This window comes from Calonectris borealis, chromosome 24 (assembly GCF_964195595.1).
Source record: "Calonectris borealis chromosome 24, bCalBor7.hap1.2, whole genome shotgun sequence".
NCBI lineage: Eukaryota > Metazoa > Chordata > Aves > Procellariiformes > Procellariidae > Calonectris > Calonectris borealis.
Window position 1 is genome coordinate 1223989 of NC_134335.1, and position 19808 is coordinate 1243796.

Genomic DNA, 19808 nt, shown 5'->3' on the forward strand with positions numbered 1-19808 from the left:
CGTGTTGTTTTTGCCACGCAGCCAGGATATCACTGGTGATATCTACTACTTCAACTTCGCTAATGGCCAGTCCACGTGGGACCACCCCTGTGATGGTCACTACAGAGAGCTTGTCATTCAGGAGCGAAAGAAGCTGCTGGCACGTGGCGGCTTGAAAAAGAAGGATAAGAAGAAGAAGAAAGAAAAGAAAGAGAAGAAAGACAAGAAAGAGAAGCAGTCACTGAAGCGACCCACCGTGAGTAGGCTCTGCTGCTTGCAGTGCTTCTGGAGAGGAGCAAGAGGGGCGGGCGGAGGGTGAACGAGTGGCTGTGAATTAGAGGGTGATCCTGCGCTGGTGCCGCTTTGGGATCGGAACAGCGATCCCCTGGCAAGGGATCCTGTCCAGCAGGGTTGTAAGTTTGATGAAAATCTGACGGAAGTGGGGTCACAAACCCACAAAATTTGGGAAGTTTTGGTTCAGAAGGACACACCTGGAGTGGGGGTGCCGCAGCCCTGTGATGCTATTGCTGAGAAGGGTATGGCACCAGCCAAGGATGCTGATGCTATTCTTAGCAGCCGATATTTGGAGCGCTGGAAAGATTTCCTTCCTTGGAGAGGACAACAAATGGTGTTTACGCAGCGTCCATGCATGTGTTGCTATGATATACAGGCAGTGCACACAGGTTTAGATGTGTGAGGTTAGCCTGCTTTGCTGTTGGTAACTGCAAGTGTAACCAAATTCCCTTTATATCCCAGGTGATAGCAAATCATCCCTACCTTCCGTTTGCCAGTAATGAGATAAATCTCTGAGGAAAGATTGTGTGGTTGCTCAAGGCATAGACCTCTTCAACCCGGAAAGCCTCAAGCCTTCAAGTTGAGCATTTTCTTTTATATGTATACATGTGACTTCAAGTGCTCAAAAACTTACACACCTATTTATATATAAATTGTGTATTAAATAGTATATATCTCTACTGTAGATAAATAAGGGTATATATTGTGATATGTCTTAGTTATTTGCTAATATTTATCTACTTAGGAAGTGCAGCCAGGGATTCTTCCTTCAACATCCTTTTGTCAAATGCCCTCTGCCATTCTGCCCCCCGGGCAGGAGAGTCCTGAGCCAGATCCAGATAGCCAGATTAGAGATGAAGGCTGCCTTGACGAAGGCAAAGGGAGACCATCAGACATAAGTGACTCAAGGAGACTATTTGTAGGCACAAACAAACTGCATCCCCTGCTTGTTTCAAAGTTCAGCAGACCGTGCCAGACCTTACCTGATGTGGAGAAAATTTTAGAAAAAGGCCCCTCTTCTAGCAGTTTTGATGTAGACGTCCACCAGGACCAAGATACATCTTTAGAAATGCGAGAAAAGCTTTATCTTGACTCCTCTGACTCACAGTCTGACGATTTAGAGGTTAGGCCACCAGTGCAACCCTTGTGTGTGTCAAAGAAATCCTGTTCACAAGACTTGAAGAATGTCAAAACTCTACTAGAGGCCCTTGAAGACAAAATCCTGCTCTTTGAGGGTGAAGAGCTGAAAGAAAAGTGGAAGATGAAAAATGCAGTGGGCGAGTGTGTCCGTAAGCCTGATCATCACTTTTCAGTCAGAGAGAAATCGACAGGACCGGATGGGGATGCGGGAAGAAGTCCAGGCATATTGCAAGCCCGAGAAAAAGAAAGCTTTTGCTGCAGGAACAATGAGATGACTCTTTTTGATGCCAGTCCCACAGATGACTGGAGTTTGCAGGAGACAGTTGATGTTACATATGCTCAAGAAGAGCCGAGATCCTACAGCAAGGTATCTGAGAGTAGAAGTAAGAGAAAAGTTCGAGATGAGGCTTTGGGTCAAGCCATCAGTCTGTACAAGAGCAATGAGGCCATCAGCAGACCTGAGAGAAAGGGTTTAAAGCAGATGGAGCTGGTGGAAGTAGGAGCAGATGTAGAAACAGACAGTAGCAATGGTATGCTAGAGGGCCACTCCGCAGTCCTTCAAGAGCGCACAGATACATTACCCTGCTTCCAAGGTGGAAATGCAAAGAGAGGAATCGATGTGGATCTTCATTCTGCAGCGGATCCTACATCAAAATGTGTTTTTTCATCTGCTAAAGATGGCTGGAGAAATGACGAAGGAAGCGGTTCGATATCAGAGTACAAGAGCAGTGATTCAGCCCGTTCTCATAATGATAACGCAGCCCAGGTACTGAAAGTGAGCCATCGCTTCTCTCCACACCATGAGTCTGGGAGACAGAAGGATGTGCACTCCATTGCAGAAGAGCTTCTACTGCTTCATCCCCTCCTGGGGTCACCCCTGGCTCAGACACTAAGTCCTGCCCAGAAGTCAGAGAGGGAATGTAGCTCTGAGGGTATGAAATTGTGCCACAGGCTGCAGGAATGTGAGGAAGGCCCTAGCCCAGAACCTGAACCCGTTAGTCTTTCGGTGGACTTTTGTGGGAAATGCACTGCCCAGAAGTCTAATGGTGCTGGAGTACAAAGAGAAGTGAAGAGAGGAAATGGAAGGACAGATCAAGCTCCTGGAGCGTGGGGAGAGAAAGTCACAGCAGACTTGCAGGTTGAGTGCCAGGAGAGCAACAGTCCCTGTCAGCACATGAAAGTGGAGATGACCCAAACCAGAGAAGCTGTGGGGAGTTACAGCAAAATAGAGGCTGGTGAAGGAGCAGGCAGGAATGAGGTAGGACTCAGTCCTTCGTGATGGCCCTTCCATTGCAAACATTTCTGGAGAACCGAGTGTGTGAAATTTTGCTTTGAAGCTAATTTTCAGGAGAAAACGGGCAAAAACATCCTGTTGGAGGTCACATAAGTAGATGTGGCATTAGTTTTAGTGATTTTCCTAAGGCTCAGGAGGTAGATTGAAAAAGCCTTTGTTCGTGGCCTTCCTTGCATGGCAAGCGCTGCACAACTCACACCTTCTGTTAGTCTTGCAAGGACATGAAGTGCCTCTGAACTCAAAAACAGGTGATGGGCAGTAAATCAAGTGGGATGGCAACATCAAATACAAAATCATCTTTAATTTTGGCTCTAAAACTCTTTGTAGTAAGTACACTACAATGTCAGTCTTCCCTGGAGATCCCACAATCTAAATTGGGGGGGAATAGCTTATTCAACTATTTTTAGCTTAATTTTGCTTGCTGAATCTCAAGTCCCAGAGCGATTGAGTTGGCTAAGGTGTTGTGTTTAACCCCAGCTGGCAACTAAGCACCACACAGCTGCTCACTTCCCACTGGTGGGATAGGGGAGAGAATCAGAAGAGTAAAAGTGAGAAAACTTGTGGGTAGAGATAAAGACAGGTTAATAGGTAAAGCAAAAGCCGCGCGCACAAGCAAGCAAAACAAGGGATTCATTCCCTGCTTCCCATTGCAGGCAGGTGTTCAGCCATCTCCAGGAAAGCAGGGCTCCGTCATGTGTAATGGTGACTTGGGAAGACAAGCGCCATCACTCCAAGTCTCCTCCTTCCTTCTTCCCCCAGCTTTATATGCTGAGCATGACGTCATATGGTATGGGATATCCCTTTGGTCAGCTGTCCCGGCTGTGTCCCCTCCCAACTCCTTGTGCACCCCCAGCCTGCTCGCTGGTGCGGTGGGGTAAGAAGCAGAAGAGGCCTTGACTCTGTGTAAGCCCTGCTCGGCAGGAACGAAAACATCCCTGTGTTATCAACGCCGTTTCCAGCACAAATCCAAAACACAGCCCCGTGCTAGCTACTGTGGAGAGAATGAACTCTATCCCAGCCAAAACCAGCACATTCTCCACCCCTTATTCCATACCGTTTACGTCATGCTCAGGTCCCACGCTATCCTATACATCCTTGTTAATTACCACCCTGCTTCCCATCCTTTGATATAATATGCATTATATCATACACGATACAAGAATTATACCATATGGAATAACACGATTATATCATTCCCCTAGTCTATGGACCACCCCTGTGAAATGTCCATTGAGTTCGTGTAGTCCATGACTTTGGGTTCCGTCTCTTATGTGGTCACTCAGGACAGGAGAGGTGGTGTGTTGTGTGGAGTTGCTGGACACCAAAGCCAGCTCCGGTCGGGTTACTGCTGCACTTGTACTGCTTGGTTCCTGCTATAGTAATTCCTACAGCATGCAACTCAAATCGTGGGTGACAACAATTTAAAGGTATATCCATTACGATCTCCACCCCTGACACCCTTTGGGGTGTCAACCCCTTACCATCGGGTTTAACATTGCAATGAACTCCTCCCTTGCTCGGGCGTGGACTTACCCATAGACTGCAGTCCCTTAGGGGTGTAGCTTCTCCAACTGGAGCTGTATCTATGAGCCCCAGTCGCTCCAGCAGTATACCTGCTGCAGCACACGCTTAGCCACAGCCACAGTCGCTTTGAGGTGCACCAGCTCCAGCGTGGCCGCCTCCATGGGCCACAATGCCTTCAGAGATGTACCTGCTCCAGCGTGGCCTGACCCACAGCCACAGTGCCTTCAGGCGTAAACCTGCTCCAACAGGGCCTTACCCGTGGCTGCAGTCCCTTCAGGGGTGTACCTGCTCTGTCGTGGGCTTATCCGTGGCCTCACGCTTTGAGGTGCTCCAGCACGACCTCGTGTACAGCCACTGATGCTTCAAGGTGTACCTGCTGCAGCATGGACTTACCCTTGGGCCACAATCCCTTCAGAGGTGTACCTGCTGCGGCACAGACATAACCACGGCCACAGACGCTTCGAGATGTAGACTGTTGATACAGTTGTTACCAACACTGCTTCCAGCACAAATCCAAAACATTGCTCCATACTAGCTACTGGGAAGGAAATTATCTCTGTCCCAGCCAAAACCAGCACATAAGGTGATATAAGAAACCATAGATCGCAGTCAGCTCTCCTGCATCCATGGCCAGTACCTTGAGAAATGGACTCTCTTCCCTCTTAAATGGAAGAAAAATGGGAATGAGCTTTCTCAAACAAGAGGAGGAGTATTCCCAGTGGTTACAGGCCGTTGTTTTGCAGGTGGGTGCAGTACCGACTTGTATGAGCACGGTTTAGTCCTTGGGCTGCTGCTGCTGTGGTCTTAGGACACGAAGATGATCAGAGGGCTGGAGCACCTCTCCTATGAAGACAGGCTGAGAGAACTGGGGTTGTTCAGCCTGGAGAAGGGAAGGCTCCGGGGAGACCTTCTAGCAGCCTTCCAGTACCTGAAGGGGGCCTCCAAGAAAGCTGGAGAGGGACTTTTGACAAGGGCATGTAGTGACAGGACAAGGGGTAATGGCTTTAAAGTGAAAGAGGGTAGATTTAGATTAGAGAGAAGGAAGAAATTCTTCACTATGAGGGTGGTGAGGCACTGGGACAGGTTGCCCGGAGAAGCTGAGGATGCCCCATCCCTGGAATTGTGCAAGGCCAGGTTGGACGGGGCTTTGGGCAGCCTGGTCGAGTGGAAGGTGTCCCTGCCCGTGGCAGGGGGGTTGGAACTAGATGGTCTTTAAGGTCCCTTCCAACCCAAACCACTCTATGAGTCTTTTTCCCTCTGTTGCCTATAGCAGGATCCTGCCCTTCACAGGGAAGAACGTTCCAGGCTGGTTTGTCTTTGTCCATAAGTAATTGCCTCAATTTAATAAGAACTTACCAAATCTCCTGTTCTGAAGAAAAAGATGAACTGAAAGGTCACTGTGCGTAATGTTAATTAATTGCTTTGCTCTACTGCTGCTGGTACCCAGCTGCGGCTCCACCAAATCGCTAGCTCAGGTTTCTAATTACCAGCATGTGGTAGTGCTCAGTTAGCTGATAAGAACTATGACTATAAATATCAGATAAACTGCAGATTATCCCGAAAGTTTTAATTAGCCCGATGGAGTGAGTTTGTCTTTGCTGAAGGACGGCTAACATACTCTCCTCCATACATGTAGTTAATGGCCATCTGTAGAAAATAATTAGTTAAGCCCAGAATGTGTGATTTATTCTGTTGCTATTGCTGTGGCAATGACTTGGTGGAAGAAGGATCAGTGTATATTCATCTCCCTCTCCCCATCCCTCCGTGTGCGAGTGAATTAACTCTGTTTTCAGTCTGTAATCTTGTGTAGACACAGCGTACAGGAACTGTGATTTCTGAATACACACATGCTCTGCTGAAGAAACAGCACTTGGCTGTGCTGGCGTGCTGCATAGAAAATCCTGGCATACGTGTGCTTCTAGTTTAACCCGTGCAGTTGTATCACAGGGTGAGACTACTTGGGTGGGGAATTCCACGAAGTCAAACAGAATGGTCGCATTTCTGGGTGAAGGTAACGTGAGATGTCAAGCGTGCCTTGCTCGGAGGTGAGGATGCTGGCTCCCAGGGCTCTTGCTGTGTTTTGGAAGGAGAGGTGTATTCAGGGGCTTCTTACGGACGTGCTGCAGCAGCCGCTTGCCGCTGCCCGTAGCTTTTCCACTGGTGTAAGGTGAGGAAGCAGCCTGGATTTCCATCTAAAAAGAGATGGTAATTGCAGCTTGTGGAGAGTAGGAGGCCTCTTGCCATCAGAGTGGTTTCTGCTTCACTGGTTTTCACGCTGCGCGGAGTAGCAGGGCAAACAGAGGCGAAGCTGCCCAGTTTGCCTCAGGCGTGCGGTGTTGGGTAAGAGCCTCTCCTGGGGGGGCTGCCTGTGGGTACGTGCGGGTGCGTGAGCTAGCGTGGCTCTCGTCGTTCTCTCGCTTCGGTTTTGGAGTCATGCCCGTTGATTTTCTGAATCGCCTGGCTGCTGTAAAGTAAATCACTGAATTCAGATGGGTCTTTGGAAGACAAAACGTGTGAGTAAATCAAACCGCTATTCCTTACACGTCTCACGTGCTGGTGATTGCTGGGTGCGGGGCCTCCCAAGCAGTTTTTCAGTGGTGGTGGGTTCAGTATCAGCAGACAGCGTTCACGCAGGGGAGCGCTTTCTCCCTTTCTGAAATAAGGAGTGTAAGCTGTGCAGCCGTGCTCTCCTGTCAGTGAGTCCCTTCTGCATGCTCCAGTCCTCAGGCACCCTGCTAGCGCCCGTCCAGGCGCCCCTGGGGAACCTCGCTCCGCTGCGTGGCCTCGCGGCGTCTCCGGCCGGCATCCTTCGCGGGTCGCTGAACTCGGACGTGGGGAGCTCGGTGGACTCCAGCCTTGTGGCCAAAGGAGGAATGCAGGTAAGGCTCCGTCTTCTCCGGGAGCGTGCCCTGGGAAGCGCACGCTGCAAAAGGTCACAGGCGTGGCGATACTTAGGAGCTTGAGTGACAGTATTTGTCATCTCTCGTCAGTTTTGAAATACTTTTGTCTGTTAAAAACCCACTTCCCTACTCTGTCTTCCACCATATTTCTTTTCTATTTCTAGGGAGCCCAGTGCTAAATTTCTGGCGAGCTCTCTTCTGCTATATTTAGCAGATTTAAAGAAAGAATTGTTTCAATTACTGTTGGGCGAAAAAAGTCTGCTAAGTTCATTTTAGGAGAACTTTGGTTTGTGTCCTGATGAAGCATGACATACAGTACAGATAATGTAATCTAATAAATAATATTTTCACTCAACTATTTGCTGAGAATTAAAAAATTCAAAGAACAATTTTCTGGATGAATGTATGATTTACAGTCATGTCGAATGATTATTTGTAGAGTGTGACCTTTGGGTCAACAAAACAAACGTGTTAAGTGGTAACAAATCGATCTTTTAAAGGAAAACAAAACAATAGATGTGCAAAACATACAAATCAACACCTTCACTAAAAGTTTTCTTCTTGCTGAATTAAGTCTTGTCACTGGTGATTTCAGACATTTTGTTTTATTATGGTCTTGACTGAATCAGTGTTGTGAGGCACAGGCAGGTTTTGCAGATGTGCTTCTATAGGACAGGCGCCTCTTTGGTGTAAGGGAAAGCGTGGCCTCATAAAGAATCCCATCTCCCAGCTGGACGGGGCTCTAGCAGAGCAAGGGTAGCAGTGTAATCCTGAGCACCTTCACCTGCTGCTGGCCAGCGTCTCCGTGGGTTTGTATCTCCCCTTTCGCTTCGGCTCTCCTCTCACTTCCCTTTCTTTTTGGCTTCGCAGCCTGCAGAGACCTGCAAGCCCACCGACCAGACCAAGAAGTTGCTGGGCTTGGTCTGCGAACAGAAGAGTTCCTTGAACACAGCGGGTCTAGATAAAGGGAGAAACGAAGAGGAAGAAAGCGAGAACGAGGTAGTTGGTGTGCCTTGGCTCTTACCGCCTGTCGGTAACCAGAGTGCCTGAAGCCTCAAGGAATGAAAAACTGTGATGCTCCCCTGATTGACCGAGGCTCTTCCATTTGACCCTGGGCCTTAATTTGTGCTGCACTTCCTCTGTCTGTTGTTCGGTCACCAAAAAGTATCTAATCCTGTTTTCTCCTTGTACTCCCTATAAATCAACGTCTGCCACGATGTATTTCCAAAATGAATTGGCTGTAGGCTTACTGCCTTGGCATATTGCTATGGCTCTGCTGCTTTATGTCACTGGTTAGGAACCCCCAGTTCCTCCTGTGTGGCCTGTGGGATTCCAAGGTCAGAACTCAGTGTTGGCCATCTCCTTTTTTGATACCTTTAGAGTCTCCATGGGACAGCAAGACTGTTCAAAAACCTGCATATGGATGTCAGTGCCCTGGGAGGCAGCTTTGACTCTGAGGTAAGAAGGCGGTGATGTGAGACGGGCAGGAGAGGAGCTGCGGCACTGCCTAGCCAGCGCCTGGGCTGGGGAGCGAGAGCGCAGGAGAGGTGCCCGAGGGACAAGTTTCGTGCGTCATTTATGAGCAGGAACAACCTGGAGCGGGGCTGGGGGGAGTGTGAGGGGAGCGTATGAGACGCCAGATGCAGTCTGCAGGGGACAGCGATGTGGGTATCGACGGCAGGTTTGTGCTTGAAAGAGAATGCTTGCGGTTTGGTAGATGGGATTTGAGCAGACAGAATCTTTGCACGGTGTGGAGCTTTGTTTCTTTCTGAATGAAGAGAGAGAGAAGCTTAGAGCCATGTAGGTGCGATGGACAAGCTGGAAATCAGCTCTTCCAAGGAGCAGCAGAAAGGAGAGGGTCTCGATTCCAAGAGGTGCCACTGCGCTTGCTGTGAGAGGAAGGCTTGTTGAGGAAGGGGCAGAGGTTGCTTCCTCATCGCTTTTTTAGCGCGTGTAGAAAGAAGGCTTATTCTCAACTGCAGCTGCAATGGTGGCACTGGGGAGAGGAGAGGGGAACGTACTCTGGAAATGCCATTCTTGCACTGTCACTCAGTTCCACAAGAATCTTAGAAGCTTCCGTGTGGACCGCACGTGGCCGCTTCTCTGTGGCAACCTAAAAGCTGTTTTCTTTCTTCTTGTGCTGCTGATAAATTCCATGGCTCAGACACAGAGCGTCAGCACCGAGTTCAGGACACGTGTGGCCTTATGCAGGCATCTTGCTTTCCCTGCGGCTGTGCGCGCTCTGCCTGCGCTTTCTTAGCAGTGATCAGGCTTAAGATGACAAGGGCACAATGGGAAGTGCGTTGCAAGCAGCTCTGGTGATTTGGCCCAACTGTTTGCACTGACATTAATCCTTTTTCACCCCTTTGAAAATTCTGTTCCAGTATCTGAAAGGCAAATTAATTTCTTCTAAAGTGTTTTACAGTATTTCCCTTATCCTTTTCACAGCATACGAAAATTAAGCTGTAAAGTACTTTGCTGGAGAACCCATTCACAGTGCTGGGCAGAAACTGCAAAGGCTTATGCTAAAGCGGGTGTGGAAAAGACAACAAGCAGCCTGGCGGGACCCAATTCGTCACTGAAATGTTAATGTGTCCAGGAACAAAGAGCTGTCTTGGCATTTCAGTGCTGCGGCAGGGCTTCAGGAATCTATTATGAAATGGCAATTGCCGCCCAACAGCCAGGCTCTGTTAACCCAGATGGGTGATATCTTAGTCCTGATAAGATATTAGTGCCCCACTGGAAAATATAATTCACTTGTAGTTCCATGAGATGGCAGTAGAAAAGCGTTCCTATGAGCGAACCTCAGCCTGCAGCCCAAGCCATTCTCCAGCTTCCTTACAAAACGGAGAGGAGGAAAGGATTCGTATAGCAAGCCCTACAGGGGGAGATCTAAGCAGTGATGGGGTGAAGCGATGTAAAAACTGGCTTCGTGTAGCCTGTGGATCAGGGTTGAATACCGATATTCAAAGAAAATAAGCATGTGGTTTTCGTGACTTGCTGAGACGCAAGGATGTTGGGTGAGAGCGGAGGCTGCATCAGAGATGGCACGAGCATCTAGGAGAGAGGGAGGAGAGAAAGAAACGCTACCCCCCTCAGTGGGCTTTTCTGGAGTAAGTTAACTGGGGAAAAGGCACTGAAAACGAAACCCAAGTCCCATGCTGGAGAAGTTGAGGTGTGAGGTTTACGTGTAGAGTTAGAATGTACTCTTGGAAAGAGGGCCTTTTCCAGGCAGCTTGGTTTGCTTGGCTGCTCGTGGGGTTAGCTCTCACCTGAACCCAGCTGTCTTGCCTTCTGAATTCCTGTGATGGAACGGTCGCTGCAGACGTGTGAGACTCTGCCCTAAAATACAAAAGGGCTTTGGGATACTGCTGGAAGGGGCAAGAGGCGGAAAAGGTCTGGAAGCATCTCTGGGTGCCTGGGGAGAGGGTCCCGTGGCAGCAGAAGTGATCCCCTGATGCGGTGCTTGCAGCCTGGGAGCTTTAGTACTCTGCCTTCTGTACAGGTTAATCTCTGGGTAAACACTGGGAGTCAAGGGGGTCCTTTGTGTGGTGGGAAATTACCAGGCAAGGCTTCTTTACCAGATGGAGATGTGTGAAAGGGAGCTGTCTCTGTAAATAAACATTGCGCAATACAGCTTGGTTACTGCAGAGATGTATGTGCAGGAGCAGTGCTGCTGGTTCCCAGGAAACAAAGACATGGATAAAATACCAGCGCAGGGGTGGCTAGTGAAAGGGGAGGAATGGCTGCTGCGTTCGTAGCCTTGCTCTCTCCTGTGCTGGGGGGGAGCGCGGCTGAGAACTGCTGTGGTGAGCCACGGCTCGTGGCGAGTCCTGAGCTGGGAAGAGTCTGGTAGAACAGTGAGCTCGCCGAGCAGGAAGAGCAGCAGCAGTAAAGTGTGCAGAGCATAAACAGTTTGGTGTTTGGGAACCTGGGCCTGTGAGCTCCTGAGCGTAGGCTGGAAAGCTCTTCAGCTGGAGGGCTTTCTGCTCCCGGGGTGCATGCAGCGGGTGGTGCGCGGGGCGTGACCTGTCGCAGGCGGGTGACCCTACCAGCTCGGAAAGGGGGTGTGAGGGCTTTTGCCGGGGGATGTCTTACCCCACCCGCTAGGAGAACAGCAAAGCAGAGGAGGAAGACTGTGGCAGCCGGTTAGCTGATGTCGCCGAAGCTGATCTCCAGCACCAAAGGAGTCCTGCAGAGGAAGCTGGCAGCCTGAGAGAGGTGATGAGTGGCTCTGACGTCATGGTCCTGCTTGCATGATGTCACTGAAGCTTTGCATGCAGTAGGCAGCTTCTAGTGTTGTGGCGTGGATCTTATAGTTGCTTGGTTTGTTTCTTCCGCTGGTTAAAGTGTTACATGCATGGAGAGAGGTGTAAACTGAAAAACCGAGGGCAAATGCTACCCCGATGCGGTCTGACAAACCTAAGCCTCTCTCTGTACTTGTGTGCCTGAGAACTGCCCAAAATCAGTGAGCAAGGGGGAGCGCATCGCCTTTCAAAGGCATTCTGAATGCAGTATGAGCTTTTTTTCCCTCTTTTTTTCCTTTTAAAGGTAGAAAGAATGTAAAATTTTGTTGTAATATCTCACTTCCAACCTGTTAACGTCCAAAGAGGTGGCATAGTCATCCTGTTTCCTGGGATGAGTGGGATTCAGGTTTGGTGGCTGCTGTTCGTACTGACTGTTCATCTCTGGATCAGATGTCTTTCCAAAACCTGGTCCCGTTGGTATCGGTGTGCGTTTCTCCAGACTAATGATTTGATAGGCAGAAATTTCACATCAGTTAGTGTCACTCAGCTGCAGGTAGAATGTGTTACAGCTTGTGAAAAGACCAGCTAAATCCAATTATAACCTGACTGACCTCTCCTAGCTTTGAAATCCATAGAAAATCCATAGTCTGTTTTTCCCCGGGGAAAACCTCCCTCCTCCTCCACCTGTGTGTCTGATTGGCATAGTTCCCTCTTCTGGAGAGTTGCATTTGTGGTCATTAAGGTGTAATGGGAACAGAAATTTTGTCTGTATCTGTCCCTAAAATAGGATTCTACCAGCTAAAGAAATTATTCTCGGATATTCTAGTCACTGAGGTAAACTTGCCTGGAGAGAGATCTTTTTGTGTGCACAGTATTATTGGCTACATTGGCATACTCTGTGGTGGCCTGTGTGCTCCTCGAAGGGAGGTATCTGTGCACTGTTTTGAAGCCTAAGAATCCTGATGGGTCTCATTTGGCGTATCTGTTCTTGGGCACCGTCAGATGTCCTGCAGAGAGGTCCTCGGGAAAACTCTGAAAGGGGCCTGTCCAAAAGGGAGCACAACTTGCGACCAGTCTTTCCAGATGCCCTAATCCCCAGATAAAAGGAAGCATAATGAGGACTCCTCCACTGGAATTAGACTAAAGAAATGCCACTTGCACACGTTTTTCTGGGTTCTGGAATAAAGATGTTGTCAAGGCCTCTGCAGAGCCTTGTGTGGCTGGCTAGTGATTCAGTGGCGTGTTTGTGAACCTCTGCTAACCAGGCACCGCGCTGGAAAGGGGCCATAAGCGTTCATTTATTACTCAGCAAATTGCAGGTGAGGCTCTGAACTGCCGTTTTTTGGGAAGTGCCCAGTGATTTGATTTCTCTGTCCTTCTCTCTGCTCTGATGGATGGCTCACTCAGCCCTGAGAAGGTCTCTCAGACAAATGACGTGCTAGGAGATGTTCTTTCCGTTTGCCGCAGCTCCGGGTTTAAAGCTGACAGCATTCCAGTTGCACTTTGATAAAAATACATCGTTAAAATATGCGGTCTGTGTATGGTACACGCTGTACACAGGATGCAGCTAATGTTTGACAAGACACCACAGCATTAATAAAACAGCGAGAAAGTAGGACGTGCTAGCAGTTTTGTTTGCATACTGATGAGGGAACCTTTTGCTGCTTCCTCCTGGCTATCGCACTTTTTATTGTGAGTTTTGTGGGCCTCCCCGCTGCTGGGAGAGGCAGTCGAACCTTTGGGTGACTAAGCTTTAATTCGGGATTGGTTTTTCCCAAAGCCAGTGGGTCCTGCCGTTTCTCAGTCTAGTGTGTTAGCTGGTCACGGTCTGGTTCTGAGCTCAGAGCGGTGGCTTAAATCAGTGCCTGCCCTCAAGTTTGTCCCGCTGGAAGGTGGGGTGATTGCATCCTGCCTACTCTTCTCTGCTTATAATTTCAGGCAGAACTTAACTGTCCGGTAATAGTCCTTTGCAAATCTCCATCTCTCACTGAGCGGATTCGATGTAGAAGCATAAACGGGCATGCTGCAGAGCATGTCGGGTGCTCCCAGGGGCTGGTGGTTCCTGCGGCAGCCACTGCTAACTCTCATCTGCTGAGACCCTGTGAATAAAAAACCAGCAGGTTAAAAAACAAAAGTCTGAGCCCAAGAAATGAGTGTGTTTTATCTTAATGAAGTTCCTTGTCTTTGAAAGGGACCGTGTGAAAAGAAATCAAGCTGGTCTTGGAGTCACCCAAAGCTTTGCGATTTTGCTTCTTGCTGTAGGAGAACCCATGCCATTTCTGACCCCTGCATCCTCCCAGAGAGGAGGTGAAGAACGTTGTAGCTATAATTGTGTTTGACTTGCTGCCTAGAAGGAGTCTTTAAAATCAAGACACGCTGAAGAAGGGCGAGAGTCTTCCTTGGATTCTGACGCTGCGTGCCCTCCGACTCCAGTTCAAGTCCTTCCCGGAGATGCTGACAGTAGCCTGTCTGGCCGGAACAAGGAGGAGTCCGACGGGAAGCTCGCTGGGAATGAACTACTGGGCAAGGAAGATGCTGAGGTGGAAGGTGACATCTCTGCAGCTGATGAGCTGCCACAGTCTCTGGGGGAAAGGAGCGCAGCAGGGACAGATGTGCCCAGCGGTCCTGGGCCACCTCGAGCTGCATCTCCAGCTGCTGAAGCTGCTGAGGCAGATCAGCTGGCAAGCCTGGCCGCCACTGCCGACACCGTGTCTGTTGATGAAAAGATAGTGAATGAAATGAGGGAAGAAGCAGCAGCTGATCTGAAAACAGACAGCAGGCTGGATGCTGGCAAAGTAAGAGACCTGCCTGCATGGGTTGGGTTTGGTGTGGAAGCTGCTGTGGCTGTTCCCGTGGCTTTGTAAGGCCCTGATTCAGGAAAGCTCTTCGAGCACTTACTCATTTTCTGTTAAGTCAGCGTAAGTGCTTTCCTAGTCAGCGGGGTGTTCCGGGGGGGGCACGAGTGCTCTGAATTCCCAGATCGGCATCTTTAGAATGGAGCTAGGAAATCATCCTTTTATGCATACACAAAGCGCTGTCCAAAGCAACCGACAGGCAAAAACCCTGCACTGTGACGCACGTGTCGAGTCTTGGAGGAGAAATAAGTCTCAGCTTTCAGTGCTGCCATCTGTACTAAGCAAGCAGGTTTCATAATGAAGTTCACACCAAGCCCAGCTGTCCGTGCGGCTTTGTTTCTCTCCTTCTGTTGTTTCTCTCAGCTTACGCAGAGATGGGGCAAAGGTGTAAAGTGAGCTGCCAGCTGCGATACCGGCGGCTCTGCGGAAGGATGCGACAGGGAGGTGCGAGCTCAGGGTGGGGAAGGACGGTACCTCGGGGCTGGCTCCAGAGCTGTGGCTCGAGTCCATCGAGCACCTTCCGGTCTGCCCACTGCTTTTCTAGCGCTCTCTGGGAGGAGAACGGGCAAACCGCTGACTGCAGTCAGCTGCACCCTGGTATTTGACCGCGCAGTCTCTGGCCGGGGAAGAGCCATTAAGTGTCAGAAGGTGCAGATGGGTTAATGGCCTGGCCCCTGCAGCTGGGGTGCCAGACAGACGCACGCTATCCACTCTTGTTCAGCGTCTTCCAGAAACGTTAGAATACGAGATCTGAAAAACGATCTCTTTCCAATCTAGCTTCCTTCCTGCTGATTTTGATGATTTTTCTAGTTCCATTGACGTGTAATGTCTTCCATAAGCTATAAAACTGAGCCTGGGGAACATGCTGGGTCCTGAAGAGCTTGAAGTTGAAAGCTTTGCTTTTACGAACACTTACCCGCACGTTTGCGTCTGGGTAGTTCTGCTGAAGTCAGCAGGGCTACGTGGGTGTTCGCATTGAGCAGTTACGTATTGTTTCCCGATGGCTGGGAACGTAGGAGTCCTCGCTGCCGTTGGGCATGGCAAGGTGTACCTTTTAAAGTCCTTTTAAGACCATGGTACTGTTCTGTCTGGGTTTACCCACCTGTGTGCTGGGCTAGGGAGTTCTCAGAGCTGCAGAGATCCTTGCAGAAGGAACAGAGGACAGTAAGCAAGTGCCCTTTATCAGGGATATTTGAAGAGCACTTCTCTGCCCTCCCCAGTCCCGTCTCCTGCCCTCCTTCCCCAGTCCTTTATCTCCGTGGAGTGGTGTTTTGTGCTTGTCTTGTGGGCCACGCCCTTAGTGTCTTTCCTGTGATATTCAATCACCTTTTCTTCCCTACGTTAGAGAGGCCAGATTTGTCTTCCCAGTATCCGTTGTCATCTTGTTGGAAATGCCTAGGTGAAGCTGCAGGGGTGAGACTTGTACAGGCTGTAATGCATATCTCCTCTCAGCTTTCAAAGGCATCCGAGACCAGCGACTGCGGGGAGGACTTGCAGGTTTCTAACCGCTCGGACCGGGAGCTGATTCAGCCTATGGTGAGTCACTAAAAGCTCCCTGTCCCTTGGCTGTGGGCTTCATGTTCCTCTGGGAACGTGCAGCCAGTTAATGCTATGCCCACCTCTTGCAGTCCCGCTGCCCGACTCCTTAACTGCTAAGCAGTGACCTTACAGCTGTGGCACAGGCCAGCAACGTCATCCTGCGCTTAGCAGGTTCTGTCTGTGGGTGAGGTAATATCCGTGGAAAAGTAGGTCGCTTAGAGCTGGGACTGTAGTTGGATAATTGCAAAAAGGAAAATAATCAGCAATGTAAAAATTATGCTTTAAGGGACTCGGCAGCTTTTTCTAAGGGGAGCCTGTATGGCCGGGAGACCTGGCTCCTGAAGGTCCCAGAGGGAGAACGTGCAGGAGGGTAGCCTGAGATGGGGGGGAGATGCCCATCAGCATCCCTTCTTCTCCACAGGAAAATGCCATTGCCATCTGCCAGTGGGACCAGAGGCAGCGTGGCCAGCAAATGGCTGAGAATATCATTATTTATCGGTGTTAGTACAAGCCTGTGTGTTGGCAAGCGGCTGCCGCCTCAAACAATACCTTTTGTAGCGCTCGCTTGTGGGCCTGTGTGCGCACAGGCACACACGCTCCTGTGTGCAGCCGAGTGCGAGGACCCCCAGAGACTCTGCCGGGAGGGAGAATTATCTCGGAGAGTGAATAGCTTGTGGGCAACTCGCAGGAGCTGACTTTTAGGAAAAAATCTCAGGAAATCTGCAGCAATATCAGAAATGAGAGCAGTAGAGGGTGGGGAAGATCTGCTGCTTGCTTTGGAAGTGCCATGTGTCACCCCTGCCTGCTGTGGTCGGTGGCCACGACGTCCTCCCTGCGTGGCACTGCAGTCCCCTGGCCTCACAGGGAGAGTTTCCTCGGGGACCACCAGCGAAGGGAGCCTCTGTGCTGCCCATTCCCAGTGGCCAAGCCCGTGGGGAATCCTGATTTACGGAGCGCCCCCGTCTGCCATCGTCCCAGCAGGTCGCTCTGCGTAAGCCACCTTGCCCGCCTGTGCCTCTGCACCTTGGGAAAGAGAGAGAAAACCCAACTCGCTGCTGGCCAAGCCACTACCAGAGCCATCGGTCTGTCTGCAGGACAGATATGACCTATGCTTGGATGCAGGCCTGAGGCTTCGTGTAGCCATCTCCTACGTCCTGTAAACCTTTCTGATTGTTCAAATATCTAGTGCTACAAAAGACTTGCTGTCAGTGGGATGGCGAGTGTGGATTCCAAGCTGTGTTAGGATTTTGGTCTAATCTGTCCGGATCTCGGGTGAAACCTGCGCATGCTCATCAGACGTTGATCCTTCTCTGCATTCTTCTTTAGGACTTGGGTTTCCAGAGTCGGCTTTCTGAGCAGGTACTGGACGTGGGGGTCCTGCCTCCGGTTTTGGACGGCCCCACGTGCAAGGTAAGTGCTATAGATGTGATCAGGGACCGATCTGTGAATAGGCAGGGTGAAATACTGTATTGTGGTGCCCTAACCACGGGGTGATGTATTGGCATAAAGGCTTTGCAGAGGCAAACAGAAGTGACATGTTAAGTCACGGATTAGAGCAGCGCTCCGCGTGCGTTGTTTTTTCTGCAGAGATGAGGTGCAGGTAGCTACTGAAAGAACACACTCTTTGAGTAGAGGTGGCTTGTGAGGGGTGCACGCCTGCAAGCTCACACGCGTGCTTTCCCTGCCCCAATACAAGTGTCGATAAACGGCTTTCCTGGGGAGTGGCGGGAAGCAGAGTCTATTTTACTTTTTTTCTTTTGTGAGTGTATTTGTCCTTTTCTTTCTCTTAAGCAGATGGAAAGGATTTGTGTAACGGACAGGACAGCATAAATGGGAAGAAAAGGAGGTTAACTCCCTCTGACGGGTTTTGGTATAGGGAAGCTTGTTTTTAAGCATTTGATTGTCTCGCCTGCTTACATGTAGGGGGGAAAATAGGCTCCTTTCAGTGAGCCTGTGGCCTGTGAAGGAGTGTGTGTAAGCATGCCCGTGTCTGCTTCCCGTATCGCGTCAGCCCGGGATGTAGCTGTGACCGGGCAGTTCTGACTGAAGAAGATTGCTGTGCATCTTGAGGTTTTATCCTTGTCTTCTCAGCACGTTACCGAGTTGGCTTCCTCAGCCCCACGTTCCTATTGAGCCCTCCCAGCTCCCCCTCTCCCGCCCCGTCTCGGCTCATCAGCGTGTTGGCTGGAAGAGCGTGCTGCCCAGCGAGGTGGAGGGTCAGGCTCCAGCTGGGGTTACTCAGCCTTGCTCTGATTGTAAGTGAGTTGATCAGCTGCGCTGGAGGAGACCTTGAGTGGCAACCTCACCACCTGTCCAGCAGAGAGGAGCACTCCAGTTTGTAAGGTTGTGCCTGGAGAATACACCTGTCCTCTTGTGCCTAATCATGAGCATAATCAGATGTGAAGGGAAAACAAAACATATGCCTGCTGTGCTCTCCCCCTCTCCCTCTCGCTGCAGCACCGTCATTGTGCATACAAATGTCTTGCTGGAGCAGCCACGGTTTGAGTTCATTACAGCCCTGTCTTGAGGAGAGAGGTGGATTGGAAATGGTGCTCCCCGCAGGACTGCAGCTGCTCTTTTGTGTCAGCCGAGAGAGGCTAGGCTGAAACGAGACTCTGGCTTGTAGGAATGTCTGTACTTCCACGTAGCGAGCTTGCCTTGCTTTGAATATATTGGCAAAAGATTCTGTTTTAAAAAAAGACCACCTCTGTCAGCCACACGAGCACCGTGTTGGAGGGTTTTGGTTAGCGTGTTTTGGCAGGAGCCGTGGTAGCTTGCAGAAGCCGTGTGGGCTGCTTCCTGCTAGACCTGGCTTTCTGCTGGCAGTGGGGAGGCTGCTCCTTTCACCCTTCACTTAACAGGCATTTGAAGTGCTGGCATCCTGCTTTGCTGGCACGGCTGCTGCGCTGAGGGTGACAGCGGCGAGGAGCTGGAAGCAGGCACGCCATCTAAGCTGACGCGTGCTGGAGATCGCGGAGACCCTCCTGCTGAGGTCCCTTGGGAACCGTGCTGTGCAGGGGGAGGAGGCGGCCTATTATCTGCCATCCTGCTTTCCTCTGGCCACAAGACTGGCTTTGTGTTGTGCGCGTGCGAGATTCCCTCTGTGGGATGCAGCCTGGCATTTAAGAGGACCGAACGCTAAGCTGCTTGCAGTACTGGGACCGCTGGGGATGCTGAGGCAACAGGAGGGGCAAGGCTCTGTGGTAGTTTCACAGACAAGGCTTAAAATCAGCCCTCGTTCCCTGCAGGCAGGTGCTGTCTTCACCTTCTCAAACGTGTCCAGAGATTCCTGCAGCCCGGGATTTCTGGGGAGGGACTGCCCTCCTGGGAGGGACTGTTGGGCAGGAGTGCAGCGCTGGTCCCACGCGCGGGCTCAGCAGCGTTACCCTGGGACCGGGTATCCCTATTCCCAGGAAGAGCTCACCCTCCGTTTGTCTGGCTTCTTCCCTTTCGCAGGCAGCAGTGACAGAGCCCGTTTTGAGCCAGGAAACATTTGCTGAGCTCCTCGGTTCTCGGGAATTGAAGTCATTATTTACACTGGGGCAGGAGCGGGGCTGGGAGGGGGAGCTGCCCGGGAGAGCTCTGACCAGGCTGATGTGATGGAAGGTGACAGCACTTGCAGGGAATCCTTCTGCTGTTTGCTCCACTGAACGTTTGCATAAATTATTGCTGGTTTAATTCTGTGTTATTTTGGCCCTGCTCCACAGTACGCTCCCGCATGGCAAGGGCTGAGCTCACCTGCTGTTTCTGTGGTCCCCAAGAATTTATGAATGGGCTGCTCTTCTGGGGACCAGAAACCTCAGCAGGGAGGATGAGCCCTCACTGCTTTCTCACGTAGGGCTGACAGCTTGAAGAGGGAAGGTCTTCCCCTTCCCAGGTGAACCGTGCAGGGCATGGTTGTGCGTGCCCACTGCAGGGACAGAGGTGCCTGGTAGCTGGCAGGTGGGAGAAGGAGCAGCTGACTGTCACATTCAAATATTTGCTATTCGTATTTCGAGTATTTACTATGTCATAAATAGGCCAACTGAAGTTGCTC

The 19808-nt window shown here is 50.5% G+C and overlaps 2 protein-coding genes across 5 annotated transcripts in view; one reads left to right on the forward strand and one right to left on the reverse strand.

Annotated features, from left to right (window-relative positions):
• The window catches only part of SIK3 (SIK family kinase 3), a 170689-nt gene extending 158710 nt beyond the window's left edge, over positions 1-11979 (reverse strand). Inside the window, exon 1 of the mRNA XM_075172845.1 lies at positions 11975-11979. The gene's annotated coding sequence lies outside the window, so the exon portion shown is untranslated. The remainder of the gene's footprint in view (positions 1-11974) is intronic.
• The window catches only part of CEP164 (centrosomal protein 164), a 45235-nt gene that overhangs the window by 3108 nt on the left and 22319 nt on the right, over positions 1-19808 (forward strand). For 2 of the 4 annotated variants that reach the window (XM_075172835.1, XM_075172836.1), the window contains exons 4-11: positions 22-235; positions 6952-7110; positions 8002-8130; positions 8512-8589; positions 11242-11352; positions 13730-14173; positions 15686-15769; positions 17099-17182. In XM_075172835.1, coding sequence (XP_075028936.1) covers positions 22-235; positions 6952-7110; positions 8002-8130; positions 8512-8589; positions 11242-11352; positions 13730-14173; positions 15686-15769; positions 17099-17182 — 1303 coding nt within the window. The remainder of the gene's footprint in view (positions 1-21; positions 236-6951; positions 7111-8001; positions 8131-8511; positions 8590-11241; positions 11353-13729; positions 14174-15685; positions 15770-17098; positions 17183-19808) is intronic. The other 2 variants (XM_075172837.1, XM_075172838.1) reach the window with 2 other exon arrangements.